Raw genomic sequence first — 27,461 nt, 5'->3', positions numbered from 1 at the left:
ACGTGACTTCTGCTGTAACGCTGTTGTTTAAATTTCGCGCAAAAAACATATATTTTCCTGTTTTTCACACATTTGTTTATCAGTGACAGCAATGGTGAATAACTGCAGCTGCCACGAGTACTGTTGGAAGTAGTACCTGAAAGGAAAATTTACTTTTCATAGCTAAGTACAAAATGCTGTACGAAACATCATCGAACCTGCAAGCACAACACATTATGTGCCGCATACCGGGCTCACTTGATTCCACAGCAACAACAATATATGCGATTTATTGTGCAATAGCGGACATTTGTTGTGTACCGTTTTAAGCTTTAACGTCTGACAGATGATGACGCAGTTGTTTAAATTAGTTCCACACTACTGAAGCTCTATAGCAGCGCTTTGTTAGTACACTCGTACGTAAAAGCATAGCTGATTTCTCTTGATCTTCGACAGATGAAGTTGATGTCCAATCCACTCTAGTGTCGTTAGAAAGCTTGAGATTGACACGCTCTGATTACAGAATCTTTCGATACCATTTACGCAGCGACCACAGCGTGTTAGGAGTGACATTCGTGAGCCTTATCTGGCGTACTAGCTGATTAACCAGCTTTGTTCGGTCTCCAACTTACCGGAAGCTTATATTACATTATATTATGCCACTCTGCTTCCGTTCCAAGTAGTGAAATACCATCGGGGCAATCACCAGTCAGCCTAGCAACACCGGAAGCTAGGGATGGCACACGAATAGCAGTCGTTATCGATTAGTTTTACACACTACCCCCTCCCCCCCCCCCCCCCAATCTTTCCATCCCTCCCCAGTGATGTTATGGGTGTCTTCCTGGCACTGTATTTTATCCTAGATAGTAAGCCATGTCTGTACTAAATTTGGATTAAATTTTTCCAGATGTCCCAGATGTGTTTTTCATTATTATATTTTTAAATTGCCCTTTGGCGTTAATCATTTAGCCAAAGAAATGAATAATTGCAGATTTGATGCAAAATAGTGTATGTACAAAAATAAGCATTAGAAATTGCTTCATGGTACACTTGGTACATTCACACACTCAGTGCAGTCCATATATCACAAGTGTCCCAGTGTTATGCGTATATATCACACCTTAAATTAACGCATCTCCCCTAATCCTAGAAGTGCTACAGGTATCCTAGTCACGGAGTATTATTTTTTCCAGATAGTAATCATACACAGATATAGCAAGTTTGGTTGAAATTGCTATGAATATACTAGGGTTATGCTCTACACGTCACAAATATCTGGCGCTTGCCCCACCCCTAAGAGCAAAATGTTTTCGAGACTCATCAATCAGTGCACCAAACTCAAAAATATGGACTTGTCGCTGCTGTAACATCGTTTGTTTTCGATTAATTTTGCATGACACTTCCTTCAGCCTCCACGCCACCACTAACAATGGTATTTCGCAACTAGAAAGTCGTACATGTACCACGCTTACTTGGAATTGTTCGAGCTCTCCCTCTCTCTCTCTCTCTCTCTCTCTCTCTCTCTCTCTCTCTCTCTCACACACACACACACACACACACACACACACACACACACACACATTCGCCGACATAGTTTCGGAGGTTGTTCAGAGATCTTTTGAGAGAATTCAGATACGAGGGACTCGTGGTCTGTCGTGCCTCGTTACGTTTCGTTTGGTCTCTTACTCCCATTTTCCTGTCTATCTAAATATCACTTAAAATATTTGCACAACAGTTCAGATGTCTTGGCGGTGTGTGCAATGTATGACTTGTCTGAAAACAAAGATGCTCCACGAACACACGGCACAATGGCAATGCCCACTTTACTCTTCACCCACAAGATAGCATTCCATGGCGCTCGGATCTGTGTCTGCTTTGGTCTTCAGACAATGTTAGTGGTACGTTAACAGTGATGCACCACAGTACGGGCAGGTCTGAGTTTACCGATGTTCCCGGTTTACGTATTCAGTGAATTCAATAGAACAGTGGCACAGCCGGCCGCGGTGGTCTCGCGGTTGAGGCGCTCAGTCCGGAACCGCGCGACTGCTACGGTCGCAGGTCCGAATCCTGCCTCGGGCATGGATGTGTGTGATGTCCTTAGGTTAGTTAGGTTTAAGTAGTTCTAAGTTCTAGGGGACTGATGACCTCAGAAGTTAAGTCCCATAGTGCTCAGAGCCATTTGAACAGCGGCACAACCAGCAATGCTGAGTGGCAACAGTACTGAGATTGCAGCATTACTCTGTGTTTTGAGTTTTTTTTGGTGATTGCATATTACTGACTTTTTATTCCATATTACAGACTTTTATACTGCTGTGAAGCCATTTTAACAAAAAAGGTAACTGACGTAACAATAATTACATTATTGCTCTGTAACAGATCATCTGAGACCACGGGTCCCTTTAATCAAAATACTCTGAAAATATCCTTGATCAACCTTTGAAATTTTTTCGGTGTTGAATTCGGGTCCATCCTACAGATACGAGGATACAGTATCTGAATACATTTATCTTAAACTTTATGACTAACACACGAATTTCGACTTCAATTTTTGAAGCGGTCCATTTCTGTTATTGAATGGACGGTGTTGTTGTTGTTGTTGTCTTCAGTCCCGAGACTGGTTTGATGCAGCTCTCCATGCTCCTCTCTCCTGTGCAAGCTTCTTCATCTCCCAGTACCTACTGCAACCTACATCCTTCTGAATCTGCTTAGTGTATTCATCTCTCGGTCTCCTCTACGATTTTTACCCTCCACGCTGCCCTCCAATACTAAATTGGTGATCCCTTGATGCCTCAGAACATGTCCTACCAACCGATCCCTTCTTCTGGTCACGTTGTGCCACAAACTTCTCTTCACCCCAATCCTATTCAATACTTCCTCATTAGCTATGTGATCTACCCTTCTGATCTTCAGCATTCTTCTGTAGCACCACATTTCGAAACCTTCTATTCTCTTCTTGTCCAAACGATTTATCGTCCATGTTTCACTTCCACACATGGCCACACTCCATACAAATACTTTCAGAAATTACTTCCTGACACTTAAATCTATACTCGATGTTAACAAATTTCTCTTCTTCAGAAACGCTTTCCTTCCCATTGCCAGTCTACATTTTATATCCTCTCTACTTCGACCATCATCAGTTATTTTGCTCCCCAAATAGCAAAACTCCTTTACTACTTTAAGTGTCTCACTTCCTAATCCAATTCCCTCAGCATCACCCGACTTAATTCGACTACATTCCATAATCTTCGATTTGCTTTTGTTGATGTTCATCTCGTACCCTCCTCTCAAGATACTGTCCATTCCGTTCAACTGCTCTTCCAAGTCCTTTGCTGTCTCTGACAGAATTACAATGTCATCGGCGAACCTTAAAGTTTTTATTTCTTCTCCATGGATTTTAATACCTACTCCGAATTATTCTTTTGTTTCCTTTACTGCTTGCTCCATATACAGATTGAATAACATCGGGGAGAGGCTACAACCCTGTCTTACTCCCTTCCCAACAACTGCTTCCCCTTCATGCCCCGCGACTCTTATAACTGCCATCTGTTCAAATTGTAAATAGCCTTTCGCTCCCTGTATTCTACCCCTGCCACCTTTAGAATTTGAAAGAGAGTATTCCAGTCAACATTGTCAAGAGCTTTCTCTTAGTCTACAAATGCTAGAAATGTAGGTTTGCCTTTCCTTAATCTTTCTTCTAAGATAAGTCGTAGGGTCATTATTGCCTCACGTGTTCCAGTATTTCTACGGAATCCAAACTGATCTTCCCTGAGGTCGGCTTCTACTAGTTTTTCCATTCGTCTGTAAAGAATTAGTGTTTTGCAGCTGTGGCTTATTAAACTGATTGTTCGGTAATTTTCACATCTGTCATCACCTGCTTTCTTTGGGATTGGAATTATTATATTCTTCTTGAAGTCTGAGGGTATTTCGCCTGTTTCATATATATTGCTCACCACATGGTAGAGTTTTGTCGGGACTGGCTCTCTTAAGGCCGTCAGTAGTTCCAATGGAATGTTGTCTACTCCGGGGGCCTTGTTTCGACTCAGGTCTTTCAGTGCTCTGTCAAACCCTTCACGCAGTATCATATCTCGCATTTCATCTACATCCTCTTCCATTTCCATAATATTGTCCTCAAGTACATCGCCCTTGTATAGACCCTCTATATACTCCTTCCACCTTTCTGCTTTCCCTTCTTCGCTTAGAACTGGGTTTCCATCTGAGCTCTTGATGTTCATACAAGTGGTTCTTTAATTTCCAAAGGTCTCTATAATTTTCCTGTATGTATCTATCTTACCCCTAGTGAGATAAGCCTCTACATCCTTACATTTGTCCTTTAGCCATCCCTGCTCAGCCATTTTGCACTTCCTGTCGATCTCATTTTTGAGACGTTTGTATTCCTTTTTGCCTGCTTCATTTATTGCATTTTTATATTTTCTCCTTTCATCAATTAAATTCAGTATTTCTTCTGTTACCCAAGGATTTCTACTAGCCCTCCTCTTTTTACCTACTTGATCCTCTGCTGCCTTCAGTACTTCATCCCTCAAAGCTACCCATTCTTCTTCTACTGTATTTCCTTCCCCCATTCCTGTCAATTGTTCCTTTATGCTCTCCCTGAAACTCTGTACAACCTCTGGTTCTTTCAGTTTATCCAGGTCCCATCTCCTTAAGTTCCCACCTTTTTGCAGTTTCTTCAGTTTTAATCTACAGGTCATAACCAATATATTGTGGTCAGAGTCCACATCTGCCCCTGGAAATGTCTTACAATTTAAATCCTGGTTCCTAAATCTCTGTCTTACCATTATATAATCTATCTGAAACCTGTCAGTATCTCCAGGGTTCTTCCATGTATACAACCTTCTTTCTTGATTCTTAAACCAAGTGTTAGACATGATTAAGTTGTGCTCTGTGCAAAATTCTACCAGGCGGCTTCCTCTTTCATTCCTTAGCCCCAATCCATATTCACCTACTACGTTTCCTTCTCTCCCTTTTCCTACTACCGAATTCCAGTCACCCATGACTATTAACTTTTCGTCACCCTTCACTACCTGAATAATTTCTTTTATTCCATCATACATTTCTTCAATTTCTTCGTCATCTGCAGAGCTAGTTGGCATATAAACTTGTACTACTGTAGTAGGCGTGGGCTTCGTGTCTATCTTGGGCACAATAATGCGTTCACTATGCTGTTTGTAGTAGCTTACCCGCATTCCTATTTCCCTATTCATTATTAAACCTACTCCTGCATTACCCCTGTTTGATTTTGTATTTATAACCCTGTAGGCACCTGACCAGAAGTCTTGTTCCTCCTGCCACCGAACTTCACTAATTCCCACTATATCTAACTTTAACCTATCCATTTCCCTTTTTAAATTTTCTAACCTACCTGCCCAATTAAATGATCTGACATTCCACGCTCCGATCCGTAGAACTCCAGTTTTCTTTCTCCTGATAACGACATCCTCTTGAGTAGTCCCCGCCCGGAGATCAGAATGGGGGACTATTTTACCTCCGGAATATTTTACCCAAGAGGATGCCATCATCATTTAATCATACAGTAAAGCTGCATGCCCTCGGGAAAAATTACGGCCGTAGTTTCCCCTTGCTTTCAGCCGTCCGCAGTACCAGCACAGCAAGGCCGTTTTGGTTATTGTTACAAGGCCAGATCAGTCAATCATCCAGACTGTTGCCCTTGCAACTACTGAAAAGGCTGCTGTCCCTCTTCAGGAACCACACGTTTGTCTGGCATCTCAACAGATACCCCTCCGTTGTGGTTGCACTTACGGTACAGCTATCTGTATCGCTGAGGCAAACAAGCCTCCCCACCAACGGCAAGGTCCATGGTTCATGGGGGGGAGGATGGACGGTGTGTCCAGGAAAAATAAAATAAAACTGGAAAACACCACTCGGTATTTTTCCTGGCCGCAGCGTTGCGGTGACTCGGCAGAAATGACTGCTCCACAGAAAGGCCTTTTCCACATGCTCTTCCGTACGTTTCCATGCCGCTGTGATCTTCCGCGATTTCGCCGTACAGGTACGGCATCTTCCAAACACACTTCCCCGAAAGTAACTTTCCGTCATTGATGATGAGGTCCCATACTTCGAGGAGCGTAGGGGACGATGCGGGAGACCCGCACCGCCGTACTAGGCAAGGTCCTAGCGTTAACAATCTGCTGTTCTGTCTCCACCCACAAACGTACAGATGACCTCGCACAAGGCTTGTTCGTGACACGTCGTGCTGCAAATGGACATGCAGCACTTAATTATCCATTATATAGATCTGAATATAAAAGTGTTCACTAGCAGTGGGTCACTTAATACTTGATAATGTTTTGGAAGAGTTACTGATAATTGTTTTCATCTGTGTACCTGCCAGACATATCCAGGTGAACTGTCACGCGCCAATACTACGGCTATGCGTATTAATGCTATTCCTGATTTTTTTCAAACTTCCATCACGCAATAGTCTCGATCTTTTATGTCTTGGAATCCAGCCGAGAATTGTCATAGCCCTTCTACTATGTAACAGAGATGCTACAAGGAAAAAATAATAAATGTGAAAAAAAGTTCAAAAATTGTATTGATGTTGACACCATATCCCTCCACATAGCATCCAGTGATAACGAATGAGGATGACTCGGTGGTCGGTCGACTATCGCGTCTGTTTCATTCCACAACGCCCAAGTCCTAGCCGCTGTTACGAAGTGTGCTACTTGTGAATTCAATAAAAGAAGTAAACAGTACGAACGGTTGTCTTATGAAACTAAGATTGTTGCATAAATTGGAGAACCGATGACTTTAATACATGTAAAGAGAAGAGACACGTTTCGATAAGCAGCACGATTAGATTTCATATAAAGCGTGTTTTCTCTGTTAACCATTCCTTACCCATGTCTAGGGTTTTTAATAAGGTATTGTACATTATTTTGGGAAATTGTTCTCTATACTTTGTGTGATCAATAAAGTAAGTGAAAATACTTTATTTCACATAGTTTGATTCTTGGATTCATTTTATATAAATCATTATAGTTGATCATAGTTTTGCTTAATTGTAACGGATCAGCGAAGTGACTGAACCATGAACTGAGTAAGCGTTTTCGAATACGACGTAAACGCAAATGTCAATGTTGAAGTTTCAATTTAGAAAGAGTGAGAATCGGTTAATTTCATATTCTTTGCAACTTGTAAGTAACGCATATGAATCTGCCAGAATTTGTGCTGTAGGTAAACATGTTCTCTGTGAGTTGTTTATTTCACGAAAAATTGCCGGCGGTCTCCAAAGTACTGCTCGGTTCATATCCGCACAAGTCGCAACATATCGCGTTCTTACGAGGCGACTGTTGCTAATCTCAGCGGTCTAACAGTTGGGAGTACTGTTAGTAGCATCCGAAAATGTTTCGGCTACGTTCGGTATGTCGAGCACATATTCAAGCTCAGAGGAAAATGTGGTTTGTAACGTAGCAAATTATTACGAGTTGTCGTCTTGCATTGAAAGTGTAGCTTGCCGTGGAGCCGACAGGAGTGCAGACTTCGGTCTTCACGCTGGCACAGCTCACGCTGGCTAATGGACCAAGCGACCCGTGTACTCTCTATGAATCTGAAGAAGTACTATTAAACATTAATCGATCTTTTTCGTACTTGGTACACCAGATTCTATGGATAACACAACTACAGTGTTAAAATTTCAAATCCATAACTTCAGTTATAAGTTTGTACCTAAAACGCATAATCACCGTGGAATTAAACGAGATGCTACATCTATATCTGTTCTCCGCAATCCACCTTACGGTATGTGGTGAAAGGGACTTTTACTACAAATCTTATCACCCTCCCCTTTCCCGTTGAGGTTCACGAGTGGCGCCTGGGAAGAATGATTGTCGGTAAAGCTCTGTATGTGGTTTAATTTCTCTGATTTTCTTGTCGTGGTCGTTTTGCGAGACGTATGTGGGAGGGAGAAATACGAGGGTCGTCCACAAAGTAAGATCCGTTTCTATTTCTGTCCGCGGCAGCGCTACGATCGCAGTTCCGAGCGTGCGCGGCAGTTACTCTGACTCAAGTACAAGACATGTACGCCATTTTCAGATCGCTACTGCCGACATGTGCTTTGTAGTGCTTCTTCATATTCTCAGCCGTAGTTGAAAATACCGCCGCGTGTGAAATCAGATTCGTTTTCTAAATGCAAAGTTAAACCAACGGAAATTCATCGGCAAATCTGCGAGGTTTACGGACAAAATGCTGTGAGTGATTCAATGGTCGTAAGATGGGTCAGACTGTTCAATGAAGGACGTGATCAAGTGCACGATGAAGAACGAAGTGGATGCCCGTCTGTGGTTACTGATGAGCTGATTCACACAATTGAAGAGAAGATTAAGCACAACCGTAAGTTTACACTTAGTGCCCTTGCTATGGAAGTTCCGCAAATCTCACGATCACTAATTCATGAAATTGTTACTGAAAAACTTGAAATTTCGAAAACTTTGCTCACGTTGGGTACCAAAAATTCAAGCTGAACAACACAAAAAACAACAGATGGACCGTGCACTTCACGTTTTGACACGCAGCAACGAAGAAGGCGATGGTTTTCTTTCTCGGATAGTCACGGGGAGTGAAACTTGGGTATCGTACGACACCCCTGAAACAAAACGGCAATCAATGCAATGGAGGCACACTTGATCCCCATCGAAGGTTAAGCCTAAGCAAATCTTGACACCTCGAAAAGTCATAGGCAATGTTTTTTGGGACGGAAAAAGCATTTTGCTGATTGATTTCTTACCACGAGGCCATACAGTCAATGCACAGGGTCACTGCGAGACCATTAAGAAATTGCGCCGCGCAATACAGAACAAGCGCCGAGGATTGCGGTCAAAAGGTGTTGTGTTTTCCACGATAATGCCCGACGTCACAGGGCGAATGTGACGAAACAACTCTTAAGGGAATTTCACTGGGATGCCTTTGATCATCCTCTGTACAGCCCGGACCTCGCTCCTAGCGACTTTATCTCTTCTTACACATTACATCTGTCCTTGGTGGATAACACTTCAACGATGATGACGAGCCGAAGGAACATGTTACCACATGGTTGAATACACAGGCGGCAACCTTCTATGAAGAAGGCATACGAAAACTTGTGCTACGCTATGACAAGTGCTTACAAAATTTCGGAAGCTATGTATACAAGTAGTTTAACAGTTGTAACATTTGTACAATAAATATTTTTTCTGTATCTGTACACTTTTTTTTGTATATAACCAAACAGAACTTACTTTGTGGACATACCTCGTTTGTTGTCAAACTCTTCGTGAAACGTACGTCCTTTAGCTTCTGTCCCAGCCTGGTGGTGATATTACAACTACCAAATGCATTATCCCGAACCGGAAACCTACAGAACATAGAGAATGGAACAAGCATATCATCGATGCCTCTCAGACTGGATGAGCATCCAGACTTAATGGGTATTACACGACGATCTACCGAGAACGGTACTGGTCTAGCGCGACAGCCGTCTAATGACAGAACGGGTGAAGCTACGAAAATTAGCAGACACGTTATCCGCGCGTCAGAATAGTTCGTGCTCACGAAACAAAATCCTGTCGACCACCGGACCCGGGGAGGGGCCAGTTGTTGCCGGGTGTCCGTGTGGTCAGCGTCCAGTTCGGTGGATCCTTGGCTGAACCGGAAGCCGCAGCCAACGACGAGGCCACAGGCAGTGGAACTGTGCTGGACTCTCATTGCCAGCGGCGCCCTTCAAACCTTCACTGTCCGCGTATAGTACATACATTATATAACGTCGCCGGAAGGTCCCTTGCTGTTAAGACGTACTCCATCGACCTTAAAGTTAACTCTGGAAGGGTACTCATGAGAAATTTACATCAGTATTACACAGGAGTACTGGAGTGCTGTAAAGCGAGGATACTTTGTGACTGAAGACGTAACTTTGCGTCAACTTTGGTAAAAGATCCAGCCCTGACTTCTACCTAACCAAAAAAAAAAAAGAAAAAAAAAATCGGAAGAATCTCCATTCTGTGTCGAACGGTTGAAAAACTCTATTAGCTCATATGTATCAAAACTATTCAAAGAGCTAAAACCGATCATCAACGGATTGGTGTGTTTTGACAACACAGAGGTGACTAAAGTCATGTGTTAGCGATATGAATTTATAAAGATGGCGGTAGTATCGCGTAAGCGTTACGGAGATGATAAACTCCAGTGGAAGACTCTGCAAGAGAGACGCTCAGTAGCTCGGTACGGGCTTTTGTTGAAGTTTCGAGAGCACACCTTCACAGAGGAGTCAAGCAGTATATTGCTCCCTCCTACGTATATCTCGCGAAGCGACCATGAGGATAAAATCAGAGAGATTAGAGCCCACATAGAGGCATACCGACAATCTTTCTTTCCACGAACAATACGAGAGTGGAATAGAAGGGAGAACCGCTAGAGGTACTCAAGGTACCCTCCGCCACACACCGTCAGGTGGCTTGCTGAGTACGGATGTAGATGTAAATGTAGATACACAAGCTATATAACACGTCAGTGCATTGGCGGAGCTGTCATTTATACTCAGGTGATTCGTGTGAAAAGGTTTATGGCCACATGACGGGAGTGAACAGACTTTGAACGCGAAATGATAGTTGGAGCTACACGCATGGAACATTCCATTTCGGAAAAACGTTAGGGAATTTCAATATTCCGAGATTCACAGTACAAAGAGAGTGCCGCGAATACCAAACTTCGGACGCTACCTCTCACCACGGGCATCTCAGTGGCCGACGGTCTTCATGTAACGACGGAAAGCAGCGGCGTTTGTGTAGAGGTGTCAGTGCTGAGTATCTCTGGAATAACAACAGATATTGAAAAACGATTTTCACGGGTATGAATGTAAGGCCAAGCCCCTACCACGCCGTAGCGAAGAAGCGAGGCAACTGTCCCCCAATTGAAGCAGCTGATCGCCGCCATTTGCAGGGATGAATCCTTAGTACTTGGGTTGTGATTTGAAATATATGAGACGCAACAAGAGCAAATTGAAGCACAAATTAAACACATGTTTGTTTAAAAAAGTACTGAGTATTCGAGTCTATTTTAAAAGTATACTTAAATGAATGAAGTTTCCTAATTTCCGAAATACGTCTGCATAGAGACGCGAAATTTAAGAATGTAAGGCTCTGTCCTGACAAGGTGGAGAGAGTTTACATCGAGCTATTTGCATTTGATAATTACATGAAACTTTTAAAGTAGCAGACAGTACGATTATTATTTAATTCACGTAATTTTCCTGTCAGGTCCTCTTTGCTTTTTGCCGATTCCTGTGTGCATTTTGCACGCTTACTATTGTTTAGCACAGTATTGCCTACACTCGAATTTTGGTATGATTAATTGTAATAACCCATATCACTTTAAATACCGTAGGAATTTCATTCGCATATTAGTTTTTAACACTGACAGCACCTCTGAAAGTGGTTCAGTTTGCAACATTTGATCAAATATTTGACCATTTACGAAGTATAATCACCACCTGACAACACATGTTAAGTATCTAAACGCAGTTATTCGACCTATCTCTGATTCATACTTAATATATATTTGATTGCCTTGGTAACCTGGAATACGAACGTTCAAAATTATGCACACTGACAGTATTTCCACACTATTTAACCTAGGCCTATATTGCACGATTTCCAGGACATTATACCTTTTCCAAATGAGTTGGAAATCCAAATACTGTCGGTATAGCATCGTCCTTCAGTTGACATCCATTTACATAATTTTTCATGTAACAATTCTCTTCAAAATGAAGAGAGCACAGCAAATAATTTGCTATCGGTTGGAAGTTCTCTCTCCGAGTAGCAACTATCCAATTTCCGATTTAGAAAATCATTTGTAAGGGGAAACCTAAACAAAAACAAACGCTCATGATGTATTATTTCTCCTTGAAAATACTATATACAAGTAATAGAAAGTAACAAACAACCAGAAATGACTGACCTGTGAAATGTAACATTGTTTCCGTCTTCGTCTTTGCTTCCATTATACTGTTACAATTAAAAGCAGCACACGAACGTACCATGTTTACGCACTGTTTCCCTGCAAATGGCGGCTTCTATCTCGTTCAATGTGGGGACGCGACACTAGCGCCAATGCGCGGTCTAGTTTTTATTTAGTAAGTCTATGTGTAAGGCAGGGGCTCATGCAAGTAAATACTATGACACATTCTAAAACGTAAACAAATATTATTTTCAACACAAACCTGATTTTTAAATTTACAGCCCATATTATTTCTTACGAAATCAATAACATGAAAAATCACAAAAAGAACGGCGTTGGTTTCGTCACAATACGTCAATTACAATTACTTATAACTACCATTTGCCCCTGTGTTAGATCCTTGGTCAGACGTTAATTATGTTTACTCTGGCCGGAGACTTTCGGATTTTCGTTACCATTAGTTTACTCTCGTAGAGTAGTAAAGATCATAGCAAGAATGAGTAAACGGCCGGCCGGTGTGGCCGTGCGGTTCTAGGTGCTTCAGTCTGGAACCGCGTGACCGCTACGGTCTCAGGTTCGAATCCTGCCTCGGGAATGGATGTGTGTGATGTCCTTAGGTTAGTTAGGTTTAAGTAGTTATAAGTTCTAGGGGACTGATGACCACAGATGTTAAGCCCCATAGTCCTCATAGCCAATGAGTAAACCCTTCCCTTATTTGCATAGTGTGTGGCTGCACATCTGTATTGTTTTCAGTCCGCCTAACAACAGTGTAAATACCAGTAAGTTCAAATGGCTCTGAGCACTATGGGACTTAACATCTATGGTCATCAGTCCCTAGAACTTAGAACTACTCAAACCTAACTAACCTAAGGACAGCACACAACACCCAGCCATCACGAGGCAGAGAAAATCCCTGACCCCGCCGGGAATCGAACCCGGGAACCCGGGCGTGGGAAGCGAGAACGCTACCGCACGACCACGAGATGCGGGCATACCAGTAAGTGCAGCGTTTGTTGCATCGTATTACGTCAATCACACCGCGATTACGAGGAACATGGGGATGTACAACAGCGGCGCGGTTCGTTTATTTCAGGCATCGATTTCACTTTGGAATTTTTTGTTGTTATTGATTGCGTAGGAAGTAATACGGGGTGTCCAAATAAAAAAAGAACGTGGGTTTGTGTTGAAAGTAATATTTTATTACGTTTTAGAATGCCTCATAGCATTTATTTTCATGAGGCCCTGCCTTACATTCACGCTTGTGAAAGCCGGTTTTCAATATCTATTGCTGTTCCAGAAATATTTGCATTGAAACGATTAAGTGGACCACCCCGTATATGACATAATTGTTCGAAAATGTCGACGACGAATTTGGTGGTATTGTACATTTCAGTTTTTCAGAAAGCTTGAATAAGTTTGTGTTATCTCCCTCAGGTGCTCTGGAGAGATGGTTGTGTTTTCGTTACGACGAAATGAAAGAAAGAGTCAATACTCGCAGTAAGCCCGCCTCTCCCTTCCATTCACGAAATATACCCAAGAAACATCTTGTATCACACTTTGTAACTAATTTGTTGAAAAGCAAATGATAATGTCAAAAAACAGATGCTAGAAAAATAAATTTACTTGACACAACCGCTACACTGGGCTACTGCTGATGTACCTTAAACAGTTCTTTACGTAAAACATATGCCACGTGATGCTCGCTTATGTTGTGAACTGAAACTACAGAGAGCTGCAAATTTCTAACACAGCCTTTTACGAATTTGCATGGGGCGTACCAGTACCCCAGAGTATTGTTCCAGTGTTAATTACATTCTGCCTGGCCATTAATGTCATCCTTTAGTTTGGAAATTCAGTTGCACAGAATAGAAATGAACATTAAAAGTTATAAAATATTTTAACAAACTTTTTAACAAATCATCACTTAACACTTCCGGGCTGAAATGCCGTTGTCCACATATAGAACTCTCCCCTGACTTTTCGCCTTCGACTGCAGTTCGCCGATTGTCCTCGGAGGATGTCTTCCGCAGTCGAAGGCGAAACGTCACGGGAGAGTTCTATGTATGGAACACGGCACCTCAGCCCGGAAGTGTTAAGTGATGACAACACCTGCCGTGAAAGCCTTCATTCTATGATTTTTAACAAATTTTTATCAGCGTGTTTGTTGGACGAGAACCAATAATCAAAAACTGCAAATACCAGTACTGCATGCCACTGCACCGGAAAGGGGGCCTTCCTTACCGAGCCTGTAGGAAGCTACTCGTTTCCTGGCATGGAGCTGTGAATTAAAGCAAATATTAAATTTATTAAATTATAGTATGTCCGAAATGTGCACGGAATGCATACGCTGCCGTCTTTATCAATGACCCTCGAGCAATTCTTACTAATGATTCCTACGAGCGACTCCTGCGTGCTTCAGCACGTGCAGAGCTCAACACTACCATACCACAACCCATTGTCGGCGTTGTAGTACTATTTCTTCCAGTTGTCACACGTTATCTGGCAAATTAGTACAAATACAGGAATCGACGGTGATAGCTAGCCATATTGTCAAAATAAATAATAGATAAGTAATAATGACCAAAATTTCTATCAGACATAACGTGTGAGCATACAGGAAGATCACAGTGTTTGACTTTGGATTGTGCACTAACATATTTGTCCGTATCTGTCAACAAACCAGTTGGAGAGTGGGTATAAATATTTGTATTTATTTATTAATTTTAGGCTTAAGCAACACGGACCATACAGTCAGCAATAGTACAGAGTTCACATTAAAACTTTTTGAGTTAAAGTAAAATGATGGAGTAAGCTTAGCTTTGGGAATAACCAACACTTATGCTGATTGAATTACTTGCGTACAAGTCTATTCTTACAATGTTCTATTCAAGTTAGTTTGAGTCTACAGTATATACAGGGTGAAAAGTATTTAAACCGACAAACTCTGGGAGGTTGTAGGGGACATCAAAACAAATATTTTTCCCTAGTGTCATTTTTTCCTATGAGGAGTATTTAAACCGGAAGAGGAAGATTTATCTGGCGGCAAATTAATTAAACCAACAAACACTTTTCCATTTTTTTATGACCAAGAGACAACACATTAACACAACCCAATTTCAATTACAGTAGATTTTCAAAAATGCCTCCATTGACACATAAACAAAGGTTAAACCGTCGGATCATGTTCTGTCAGACACGGACAAAAAATCCCAGGAGTATCCTGAATTGTTCCTGCTACTGCTACTATCCGGGCAACCAGATCCTCTTCTGATGCAGCAGGAATTGCCTAAACAAGGTTGCGCATGTCTTCCCACACAAAAAAAGTCCAGAGGGGACATACCTGGGGATCGAACAGGCCATGATACAGGACCACCTCTGCCAATCCACGTTTCTGGGAACCGTCGGTCCAGGAATCGACGCACACGACGACTGAAATGTGCCGGCGCCCCGTCATGTTGGAACCACATGTGTTGTCTTGTAGCGAGCGGGACGTCTTCCAGCAGCTTCCTCAAATTGCAGCTTTCTTGTTGTGCGACGGCTTCCCTATCCAGGTAATCTGCTAAATGACCCGGTCTCACGCAGACGTTGGTACACAGCAGCAAAGGTCGTATGATGCGGGATACGACGATTAGGATATTGTTGTTGATAAACCCGCTGTACAGCTCGTCCGTTGTGGTGTGCTACGTAGAAGTCACCAACCATGTCAGTGTACTCACTCCAGGTGTATCGATCCATTAGTAAACAGAGACAATGCACTACTACACTGGTGGACAGCAGTTGCCTACAACTGAAGAGCGTAATACGCCCTCTAAGAACCGTAATACGGCCTCTAACAACCGAAGAGCGTAATATGACCTCCACTGGTTTAAATAATCCTCATAGGAAAAAATGACATTGGGGAAAAATATTTGTTTTGATGTCCCATACAACCTCCCAGAGTTTGTCGGTTTAAATACTTTTCACCCTGTATACACCCACCAGTTAGTAATACAAAAATTACACAAAACAACAATAATTTGAGTCTAGCAACAGGTCTAGCAGTCGTCTGAAATGCGCCACAGTCCTCAATAGCAGTGGTTGCGAGCTGTTTACATTGAACAGCACATCTGGGCGGGAGCCCAATGGGAAACTTTTCAAATGTAACTGCTGCACCCCTGACTCTGTGAGAACATTGCAACCTCCATGCTGTTTGTCGCCCAGTGGCAACTAGTTTATCAGTGTTCCGTTAATTTCAAGACAGACGCTTCATCGGTTATATTTACATACAGAAATTACAACTTGAGGTTGTATGGAAAAAACGAATAGAAATTTTAAATAAGACACTGTTTCTGCAAACCAGTGTGTTCTGTAATGGCGGTAAACTGTACAAGCATGCACCTTTTTCGTAATTTTGTAATTGAAAGTTTAAGAGGTACTTGGGCTAGAAAGCGCTAATTTGTTCCCAATTCACCAGGCACCGGTACAAGTTGGTATCATGACAGTCGTGAGAAAAAGCAAAAGCACTAATGTGAACAAATTATTATGATTACATTGAAACATTTTATATATTTATATACTAGGCATCTGTGAAACCTTAAATGTGGAGGTGATGCCAAATTATATTACAAGGGGGGGGGGGGGGGGGGGGGTACGAGGTGACGTATCAATAAGTAATGCAGCACGCTTTTTCTCTGCCAATTTCGGGTGATAAAAATGTGGATTTGTTGTGGGACACCTTGGGATAGTAGCCTCTGTAGTTTCACGAAGTTCCGACAGGTGGCAGCTCTATACGTAGCCTCCAAAATGGCGTGTGTAACGAGGATGCTGCATTCCATGCAGAGAGTTTTCACTGCATGTCTTTTGGTGCAAAACCAGAGCATCGCAGATATTCATAGGCGCTTGAAAAATGTGTTCGGAGACTTGACAGGGAACAAAAGCACAGTGGGATATTGGGTGAGGCATCTGTCATCATCACAACAAGGTCGTGGAAATCTGTCCGATCTTCTGCGTGCTGACCGGTGGTAAGCAGCTGTGAATCCTGAAATGTTGGAACGTGCAGACATTCTCATTCGAGATCACACACACACACACACACACACACACACACACACGCACACAAAATAAAATAAAATAAAAAAGAGCAAACGAACTTCACGATAAAGGATGACAGCCAAAAACAGTTGCAGGATAAAAATTTATTAAAATTCTTGACCAAGGTTTCGGTACATATAAATATACCTTCATCAGAAGTAAAAAATCTAAAATTACATCATGCAATGGAGATTAATAAAACAATTGTGCCAAAGGCGTCGTCAATAATTAAGACATCTTCTCCATTTGTACAACATGACTATAGGCACACGGTCAAAGCGAACAGTTTAGCACCATTACTTCGCCTATGATCTATCGAGACAAGAGTGTCTACACGATAAAGGATGACAGCCACTCTTGTCTCGATAGTTCATAGGCGAAGTAATGGTGCTAAACTGTTCGCTTTGACCGTGTGCATATAGTCATGTTGTACAAATGGAGAAGATGTCTTAATTATTGACGACGCCTTTGGCACAATAGTTTTATTAATCTCCATTGCATGATATAAATATACCTTCATCAGAAGTAAAAAAGCTAAAATTACATGTACCGAAACCTTGGTCAAGAATTTTAATAAACTTTTATCCTGCAACTGTTTTTGGCTGTCATCCTTTATCATTCAACAGTTGCTGTTGCAGCCATGTTTAAAATCTTGCAAACGAACTTGTTTTCCTCAGGCCTCACACACGTCTGCGCACCCGGGAGGAGCTCACAAAACTGCACCGATCAGTTGTTACCCCACAGTCTGTATCACGCACCTTCCCACGTCCGTGTTTTTGGACCAATGAAGGATACAGAATGAGATTTTCACTCTGCAGCGGAGTGTGCGCTGATATGAAACTTCGTGGCAGATCAAAATTGTGTGCCGGACCGAGACTCGAACTCGGGACCTTTGCCTTTCGCGGGCAAGTGCTCCACCAACTGAGCTACCCAAGCACGACTCACGCCCCGTCCTCACAGCTTTAATTCTGCCAGTACCTCGTCTCCTACCTCCCAAGCTTTACAGTAGCTCTCCTGCGAACCATGAAGGATACACTCTGCCGGAAGTAGTAAGTGGATGATGGGGAGGTTATTGATGTAGCAAGACTTTGTCTGCTACCTCGACAAATAGAGTGGTACCACGCGGGCATACGGGCCCTCCCAGCAAGCTGGCGATAGGTCATCGCATTGAACGGAGATTATTTTGAAAAATAGAAGTTTGTAGCCAAAAGAGTGGGGGAATAATAAGGTGTATTGTAATCCTGAATAAAATCAACCTGGTTCTAGAAAAAAAATGTGTTGCATCACTTATTGAACGCCCCTCGTATTTTGGAGACGCCTGCTCATGCACCGGGTCATAAATTATTTCATTATTTGGATAGGTGAGCTACACTAACCGCAATCTATGAAGAACAAACTACTCAATCTCACAAGCTGCGACATTGTCGAGAATAAAACAGTGACCCGTATATGCAACAAGTTTCCTTTAATTTACCTCTATGGTCACAAACTTTTTGTTAACAGATTACCGGTTTCGGTCTATAATGACCATCATCAGATCTGTTTTATAAAAACAAAGTCCTAATGTATGTGCATATGATGTTATTTATATATATTTGACGATGTTAGTGCTGATTTTGCATTTAACATTTGACGATGCCATTATGGCTGCATTACATTAGGACTTTGTTTTTATAAAACAGATCTGATGATGGTCATTATAGACCGAAACCGGTAATCTGTTAACAAAAAGTTTGTGACCATAGACGTAAATTAAAGGAAACTTAAACTACTCAGTGACAAACTTCAAGCTCGGTAATTTTAATCAAAAAGAAATGTTAAACACCAGTTCGCGTATTTCGCCAATGGAATTTCATTGCAGAATATGCAGCTCTGCAGCACACAGTAGTTGATTTTTTTAATCTTTTTACAAATCTCATGTCGTAGTTTATGTAAATATGTGGTGAATGCCCAAGCCGAAAACTTTTAGTGCAGTATTGTGAGTGTGTTCGTGTTCCAGTATAACTCTGGAAAGCCTGGACCAATTTCTTTCGGAAGGTGTTATGTGTACAACTTATTTGCGCACTTAAAGATCAACTTGCTGAATCGTCTGAGATCTTTTACTGTTAAAGGTAAAACTGTGCTCGACGTGCAGATTGGTTTGACCACCACAGTGCATGTACTCTGTGTCGTCCTATTAGATGTGATAGTAGTGTCCTTGCTCTCTTCTGACGTTTGAACTCTCGTATTCAGCCATTGATAGGGGTCATACAGTTTAAGATGCACCACAGTGTAGCTTGGAATAATTTAACATAATCAAGTCATTGCAAAGGTGAAAGAAGCGACAAGTGACACACTGGAGAACAACCCCGCATATTTGGAAGTGCAGGAAGCACAGTTGTTTTTATACTTGGGTGCATTATACATTACTGGCCATTAAAATTGCTACACCACGAAAATGACGCGCTACAGAATTTAACCGACAGGAAGAAGACGCTGTGATACGCAAATGATTAGCTTTTCAGAGCATTCACACAAGGTTGGCGCCGGTGGCGACACCTACAACGTGCTGACATGAGGAAAGTTCCCAACTGATTTCTCATACACAAACAGCAGTTGACCGGCGTTGCCTGGTGAAACGTTGTTGTGATGCCTCGTGTAAGGAGGAGAAATGGGTACCATCACGTTTCCGACTTTGATAAAGGTCGGATTGTAGCCTATCGCGATTGCGGTTAATCGTACCGCGACATTGCTGCTCGCGTTGGTCGAGATCCAATGACTGTTAGCAGAATATAGAATCGGTGGGTTTAGGAGGATCATACGGGACGCCGTGCTGGATCCCAACGGCCTCGTATCACTAGCAGTCGAGATAACAGGCATCTTATCCGCATGGCTGTAACGGATCGTGCAACCACGTCTCGATCCCTGAGTCAATAGATGGGGACGTTTGCAAGACAACAACCATCTACACAAATAGTTCGACGATGTTTGCAGCAGCACGGACTATAAGCTCGGAGACCATGGCTGCGGTTACCCTTGACGCTGCATCAGAGACAGGAGCACCTGCGATGGTGTACTCAACGACGAACCTGGGTGCACGAATGGCAAAACGTCATTTTTTCGGATGAATCCAGGTTCTGTTTACAGCATCATGATGGTCGCATCCGTGTTTGGCGACATCGCGGTGAACGCACGTTGGAAGCGTGTATCTGTCATCGCCATACTGGCGTATCACCCGGCGTGATGGTATGGGGTGCCATTGGTTACACGTCTCGGTCACCTCTTGTTCGCATTGACGGCACTTTGAACAGTGGACTTTACATTTTAGATGTGTTATGACCCGTGGCTCCACCCTTCATTCGATCCCTGCTAAACCCTATATTTCAGCAGGATAATGCACGACCGAATGTTGCAGGTCCTGTACGGGCCTTTCTGGATACAGAAATTGTCGACTGCTGCCCTGGCCAGCACATTCTCCAGATCTCTCACCAATTGAAAACGTCTGGTCAATGGTGGCCGAGCAACTGGCTCGTCACAATACGCCAGCCACTACTCTTGAGGAACTGTGGTATCGTGTTGAAGCTGCATGGGCAGCTGTACCTGTACACGCCATCCAAGCTCTGTTTGACTCAATGCCCAGGCGTATATAGCCCGTTATTACGGCCAGAGGTGGTTGTTCTGGGTACTGATTCCTCAGGATCTATGCACCCAAATTGCGTGAAAATGTAAGCGCATGTCAGTTCTAGTATAATATATTTGTCCAATGAATACCCGTTTATCATCTGCATTTCATCTTGGTGTAGCAATTTTAATGGCCAGTCGCGTACATCTGGAGCGGACTGTATGGAGCAGGAAGAAGTGTCAGTCGCACGGCGCTTCCCTGGAGCACAGCCAGCGGTGCTCCACATCCAGACGAACGCAGACACCGGGGCTGTGTGTTGACAGCTGCTGTTTCTGCTATGCAGCGCTACTGCACCCCTCCTGCTCTGCGTATGTACGTCATCCGGCTCCAAGGCGAACAAGTAGTGGCAGACGCATCGTGGAAATTCCCTACGCTTCCGCGTAGCCAGTGGCCCACAAATCCGTGTCCACGGGCTTACTTAATTTTCCTCCGGCTGCACGAGGTCAGGAGCGCCACAGCAGCTTCCTCGCAGAAGCAGGCAACACATACGCAGTATGGCCAAAACGCTCCGGAGTCCGGACGTACATATCAGAGACGTCAGAGGTTGTCAAGTTAAATGTGAGAGGAATGCGTGTCACCAATTTCTTACACTGAGTTTATGGTTCACTTTTCGCCTGTTAAGGAAAGGTCCGATTCCAATGCTGAGGAATATCTTATTGATGGCGGCGTTCACTGAGTCACCATTCAATAAAACTTTCCGCAAGATCAATGGCGTTTTCTGCAGTGATCTAAGCATTCGTTGCTCCTCTCAGCCATTCGCCTTTGCTGATGCTTATCTACTGCATAGAACATGCGTAGCGGTTCATCGTTGCTCTCTGGGATATGGAAACGAGTCAAATATACAGATTTTTTTAAAAATTTTCTATCGAGCAACTAAGAGCACGAAACAACTGCAATTCCCTTCTTTACTTGTTGTTTTATATTTTTCCAGTGCTGCTTCATCTTCTGTCCACGTTGTTCCCGATTCCTTATTTCTACTGCATTGAAAGCCTTCTAATTTTACACATTATTTTAGTGGACCATTGTTAATGATGTGGGATTACGAAACACTATCTATTACCACAATTAATGATGTGGTATTACGAAAGACTATCTTATTAGTGCTAATGACAGTTATAAAATAACCGAAATCTTTAACTTTAAGAATTGATGTGAAGATATGGAGTACAAGTGGTTGCCAACAGAGAGTTCTTTAATTCAGTCAGATATTCCACCACGTTGCCAGACATTTAATACGAGTAAACCCCCATTCTTTGAAGTATCGAACTCCCTTGTATAATAGAACCTTAAACTTAACATACTTTAAAAATGAATTGATGTGTTAAGTATTTGACTCTAAGCATGTAAGCGACAAAAGATTTAAAAATGTTCGAAATTATGTTTAAAGTATGTTGAAAGTTGCTAAGCGCTCTAACTATCAAGCAGCAGATGGCCGTGGTGTGGATATCTTGCGCTCCTTTTTAATTAAAAGCAAGTTTTCGCGGATCTCAATGTTTATGACGCCATATCGCGTGAATTATGTGTCGTACAATAATATACTTTTGCAGGTAACGCTCAGCGGTATAAGTGGATACTGTCCGCAAAATGTGTTGCGAATAGAGCTAGTAGTCAAGAACTAATAAATGCGGCAATTTTACTGCATACAGACAGCGAAAATGTAATAAGCTATAAAGTTTTTTCATCATTTTGTGGGCGATGCATGCGAGAAAAAGTCTTGTAAAGATTTGCAGTTAAGCGTAAAGTTTGTTGAAAGTTACGAATGATTTTCATTCTTGTATACTGTATCAATTTATTCTGTGTAGTTTGTAAGCGCTGAGTTACGCTGACTCAAGACATGTACATGGTTTCTAACTTTAATATTTACCTTTCTGTTTTAAAACTTTGAAATCGTATTATTCCTCTTAATGAGTAGATTATGGCAGCATTTTAAATTCAGTCAGTAATTACGGGATATACATGCTTAGAGTCACATATTTAACACATTAATTAATTTGTAAATGAATTTTTTTGCCCCTGTTGCTGTTGGATTGGCAACCTGTAACTAGGACTGTGAATCATGAAGTTATATATTTATTTACTTTTTTACTATCTATCTTTAAGCATTGAAAATGCAATCAGCGTCGTATTTTGTGTACATGCGTACTTAAATATTGGGTATAGTTGCATAAATCACATAGTTGGTGTAAAAGATATTTTAGATTCGTATTGTCTACCAAGGTACACAAGTGACCATCATGCTGCACATGAGATACTTAACATAGTATACATATATAAGTTCAGTCTTGTGTTCCTGTACTGGTAACATTTTAAATGGTTTTATCCCATGTATTTGTAACTGATTTGAGTTTTCTTAAGTCTAGCGACTGTGATGTCGATCTGTTGTTTGAGGCGTGTGTTATGTTGGACAAAAAATTGTCGTAATTTGTGACTGAGTTGATGTTATTTTAGTTTTTTAAAATATGGTCTACAAGACTCATTATTTAGGACTCCGTAGATGCATCTGATTGCCTTCTTTCGCCAAATGAGAACTGTTTTTCCTCCAGGGGAATTCCTTCGCAACAAAACGGCATATGCCGTGTGGATGTGGAAAAATCATAATATGTCTTGAAAAATAGCTTATCACTAACATATGACCATAGTTTACCTAACAAATATGTAACAAATCCTTATTTAGTATAGAAATAAACGGTATGACTCTTCCATGTTAAATATGAGGCAAGATGGACCAAAAGAAGTTTAGCTGAAGCACAGTCGTTGCATCAATGTTCATACATAAGCTGAGGTGAATATTTACAGTTTTTTCATGATTAATACGCAATTCATTGATTTGGAACTACTTAACTGGCTGTTCTGAGTCGAGACCTACTTCCCTCCTTCAGTGCTTCAAGTCTTTGCCAACTGTAACGAAATTGGTGTCATCTACATAGAGTGGATTTACACAACATAATACTGGGCAAATCAGTTTACATATAGGGTGATTCAGCTGCCCCTAATGATAGGTTTTACGCAACCTGCAACATCTTAAAAAAAAAACAAGAGCGAAATTTTTATATTCTATCGCTTGCTAAGCGCAAACTATTAGTCCTATAGAAGAAATAACCTTTTTGTAGGAAATTTAATGTAGTTAATTATGTACTGGGCTACGTTTCCGCTGGAGGCCACGATTGTAGAGTTATTCAAGAAAAACGCGTTTGGAGGTCACATTTGTAAGTTTTTCTTGAATAATTCTAAAACTATGGCCTCTAGCGAAAACGTATGCCATAACAAAATTTAACTACATCGAATGTCGCACAAAGATGTCCTGTTCATTTTTTTCTTTAGGTCGTATAGTTTGCGTGTAGCGGGCGGGAGAATATAAAAGTTTTTCATGTGGTATTTGAAGGTGTTGTGGGTTGCTTAAAACCAATATGTAGGGGCAACTGAATTACCCTATGTACTGTTAAGATTAAAGAGCCAAACACAGAAACCTGTGGGACTCCGTGCGTGATATTCGTGACATTTGACCTGCCGAACTCCACGATTTGTTTTCTGTCACTCAGGTAGGATCTGATCAGAGATCGTTCTGAGCCTCTAAAACCATAGCAGTGCAGTTTTTCTAGTAGAATTGTATGGCTGACGGAGTCAAATGCTTTGCTAACAAGGGAACCTCCCCATCGCACCCCCCTCAGATATAGTTATGGGTTGGCACAGTGGATAGGCATTGAAAAACTGAACACAGATCAATCGAGAAAACAGGAAGAAGTTGTGTGGAACTATGAAAAAAATAAGCAAAATATACTAACTGAGTAGTCCATGCACAAGGTAGACAACAACAAGGATAGTATGAGCTCAGGAGCGCCGTGGTCCCGTGGTTAGCGTGAGCAGCTGCGAAACGAGAGGTCCTTGGTTCAAGCCTTCCCTCGAGTGAAAAGTTTACTTTGTTTATTTTCGCAAAGTTATGATCTGTCCGTTTGTTCATTAACGTCTCTGTTCACTGTAATAAGTTTAGCGTCTGTGTTTTGCGACCGCAACGCAAAACCGTGCGATTAGTAGACGAAAGGACGTGCCTCTCCAATGGGAACCGAAAACATTTGATCGCAAGGTCATAGGTCAACAGATTCCTCCACAGGAAAACGCGTCTGATATATTCTATACGACACTCGTGACGGCATGCGCGTCACATGACAGGAATATGTCGTCGACCCACCTAACTTATACACTTGGCGAATGGGTGAAAAGATTCTTCTACCTTGCAAGATTTAGGTTTTCTTGTGGATGTGATTATCACTCCCAAAAAAGTGATGAAAACATAAGAGTTTGTCGCATAAACTGCAACAAATAAATGCAACAGTTTCACAGTCGCACAGTGTGCCCTGTGCTCTGTCAAAACATATGTTTTTAACGTTTTCAATTTTTTCCGTGTGTAGACTGTCAAATCCTGCATATGTCCAAGCAAATCTGAACATGTCCTGGAATTTTGGAGAGCGAAGTTGATTATGTGTGAGTGCCTGAACTTTGATAATTGTCTGAAAATAAAAAATTAAACTTTCCACTCGAGGGAAGACTTGAACAAAGGACCCAGGTAGATACAGGCTCGCAGGTAGATGCTATTGTCCTTGACTTCCGGAAGGCGTTCGATACAGTTCCGCACTGTCGCCTGATAAACAAAATAAGAGCCTACGGAATATCAGACCAGTTGTGTGGCTGGATTGAAGAGTTTTTAGCAAACAGAACACAGCATGTTGTTATCAATGGAGAGACGTCTACAGACGTTAAAGTAACCTCTGGCGTGCCACAGGGGAGTGTTATGGGACCACTGCTTTTCACAATATATATAAATGACCTAGTAGATAGTGTTGGAAGTTCCATGCGGCTTTTCGCGGATGATGCTGTAGTATACAGAGAAGTTGCAGCATTAGAAAATTGTAGCGAAATGCAGGAAGATCTGCAGCGGATAGGCACTTGGTGCAGGGAGTGGCAACTGACCCTTCACATAGACAAATGTAATGTATTGCGAATACATAGAAAGAAGGGTCCTTTATTGTATGATTATATGATAGCGGAACAAACACTGGTAGCAGTTACTTCTGTAAAATATCTGGGAGTATGCCTGCGGAACGATTTGAAGTGGTATGATCATATAAAATTAATTGTTGGTAAGGCGGGTACCAGGTTGAGATTCATTGGGAGAGTCCTTAGAAAAAGTAGTCCATCAACAAAGGAGGTGGCTTACAAAACCCTCGTTCGACCTACACTTGAGTATTGCTCATCAGTGTGGGATCCGTACCAGATCGGGTTGACGAAGGAGATAGAGAAGGTCCAAAGAAGAGCGGCGCGTTTCGTCACAGGTTTATTTGGTAACCGTGATAGAGTTACGGAGATGTTTAGCAAACTCAAGTGGCAGACTCTGCAAGAGAGGCGCTCTGCATCGCGGTGTAGCTTGCTCGCCAGGTTTCGAGAGGGTGCGTTTCTGGATGAGGTATCGAATATATTGCTTCCCCCTACTTATACCTCCCGAGGAGATCACGAATGTAAAATTAGAGAGATCCGAGCGCGCACGGAGGCATTCAGACAGTCGTTCTTCCCGCGAGCCTTACGCGACTGGAACAGAAAAGGGAGGTAATGACAGTGGCACGTAAAGTGCCCTTCGCCACACACCGTTGGGTGGCTTGCGGAATATAAATGTAGTTGTAGATGTAGACCTCTCGTTACGCAGTTGCTCACGCTAACCTCGGGACCACGGCGCTCCTGAGCTTACACCATCCTTGATGTTGCCCATCTTGCGCATGGACTACTCAGTTTGTATATTCTGCTTATTTTTTTCATAGTTCCACACAACCTCTTCCTGTTTTCTCGATTGATCTCTGTTCAGTTTTTCAAGGCCTATCCACTGTGCCAGCTTATAAATAAATCTGACGGGGGTGCGGTGGGGAGGTTCCCTTGTAAGAACCACAAATGCAGCCTGACAGATAATCTCGTTCGTGAGACGGGATAGCCGTTTAGTGATACAGATGACCTGTTACCCAGTACTGCTAATGATGTGGTGGTGACGGTGCTGTGCATTGTAATTGAAATGCCGCCTCTTTTTTTCAGCAGTGCAGGCACGCGGCCTGGCGGAGGCGGCGTCGGCGGTGGGGCGGGGCGCGGCGGGGGCGGCGCCGGGGGCGGAGGCGGGCGCGCCGGCGGGCGAGCTGGAGTCGCTGCCCAGCTACACGCTCGTGTCCGGACTGCCCTCGTACGACGAGGCCCTGGACCAGCTGCGGCGCACGCGGCTGCAGCTGACCCAGTCGGACCAGCCCGCCAAGCTGTCTGCCGAGGAGCTGTTCGCCACGTACAAGGTGTACCAGGTGTCGTAACGCAGGCCGCGCCGCCTCCCAGGGAGGTGGCTGCCGCTCTCCACATCACCCCGCATTCCTCCACGTCGCCCGCGTGGTGTGTGGAAGATCTCTGCTCTCAGAAGACTGGATCCGTGTGACATTTTACCAGACACCCGGGAGTCTACCTCTCTCTGCCAGAGGTGCTAGTGGCACTTTGTACTGACCAGTAGTGGTAATTTTAGACCACTTGGCCTTTTTGTCTCGTTTCATAGTCTGTGCAGACCTCGCATATGCAAAGAAAAATGCATTGAACGAGGTTGAGGTATTTGTTCTTGCAAACAACAAATGGATGCTGCACATTTCGAACACTTTAGAGGAAAACAATTTTTTCCACGCAAGAATACATCTTGTCATCGTATGGCCTGTCCACAAGTGCAGCCGTACCATCTTGAAATTATTTATGCCACTCTGAGATGGGG

The 27,461-nt window shown here is 42.6% G+C and overlaps 1 protein-coding gene across 1 annotated transcript in view; it reads left to right on the top strand.

Moving 5' to 3' along the window:
* The window catches only part of LOC124616237 (protein commissureless 2 homolog), a 241,268-nt gene extending 214,247 nt beyond the window's left edge, over positions 1-27,021 (top strand). The window contains exons 2-3 of the mRNA XM_047144540.1: positions 26,762-26,801; positions 26,874-27,021. Coding sequence (XP_047000496.1) covers positions 26,762-26,801; positions 26,874-27,021 — 188 coding nt within the window. The remainder of the gene's footprint in view (positions 1-26,761; positions 26,802-26,873) is intronic.
* Positions 27,022-27,461: the final 440 nt, after the last annotated feature.

Source organism: Schistocerca americana, chromosome 5 (assembly GCF_021461395.2).
Source record: "Schistocerca americana isolate TAMUIC-IGC-003095 chromosome 5, iqSchAmer2.1, whole genome shotgun sequence".
Taxonomy (NCBI): Eukaryota; Metazoa; Arthropoda; class Insecta; order Orthoptera; family Acrididae; genus Schistocerca; species Schistocerca americana.
This window is presented reverse-complemented; position numbering and strand designations above follow the sequence as displayed.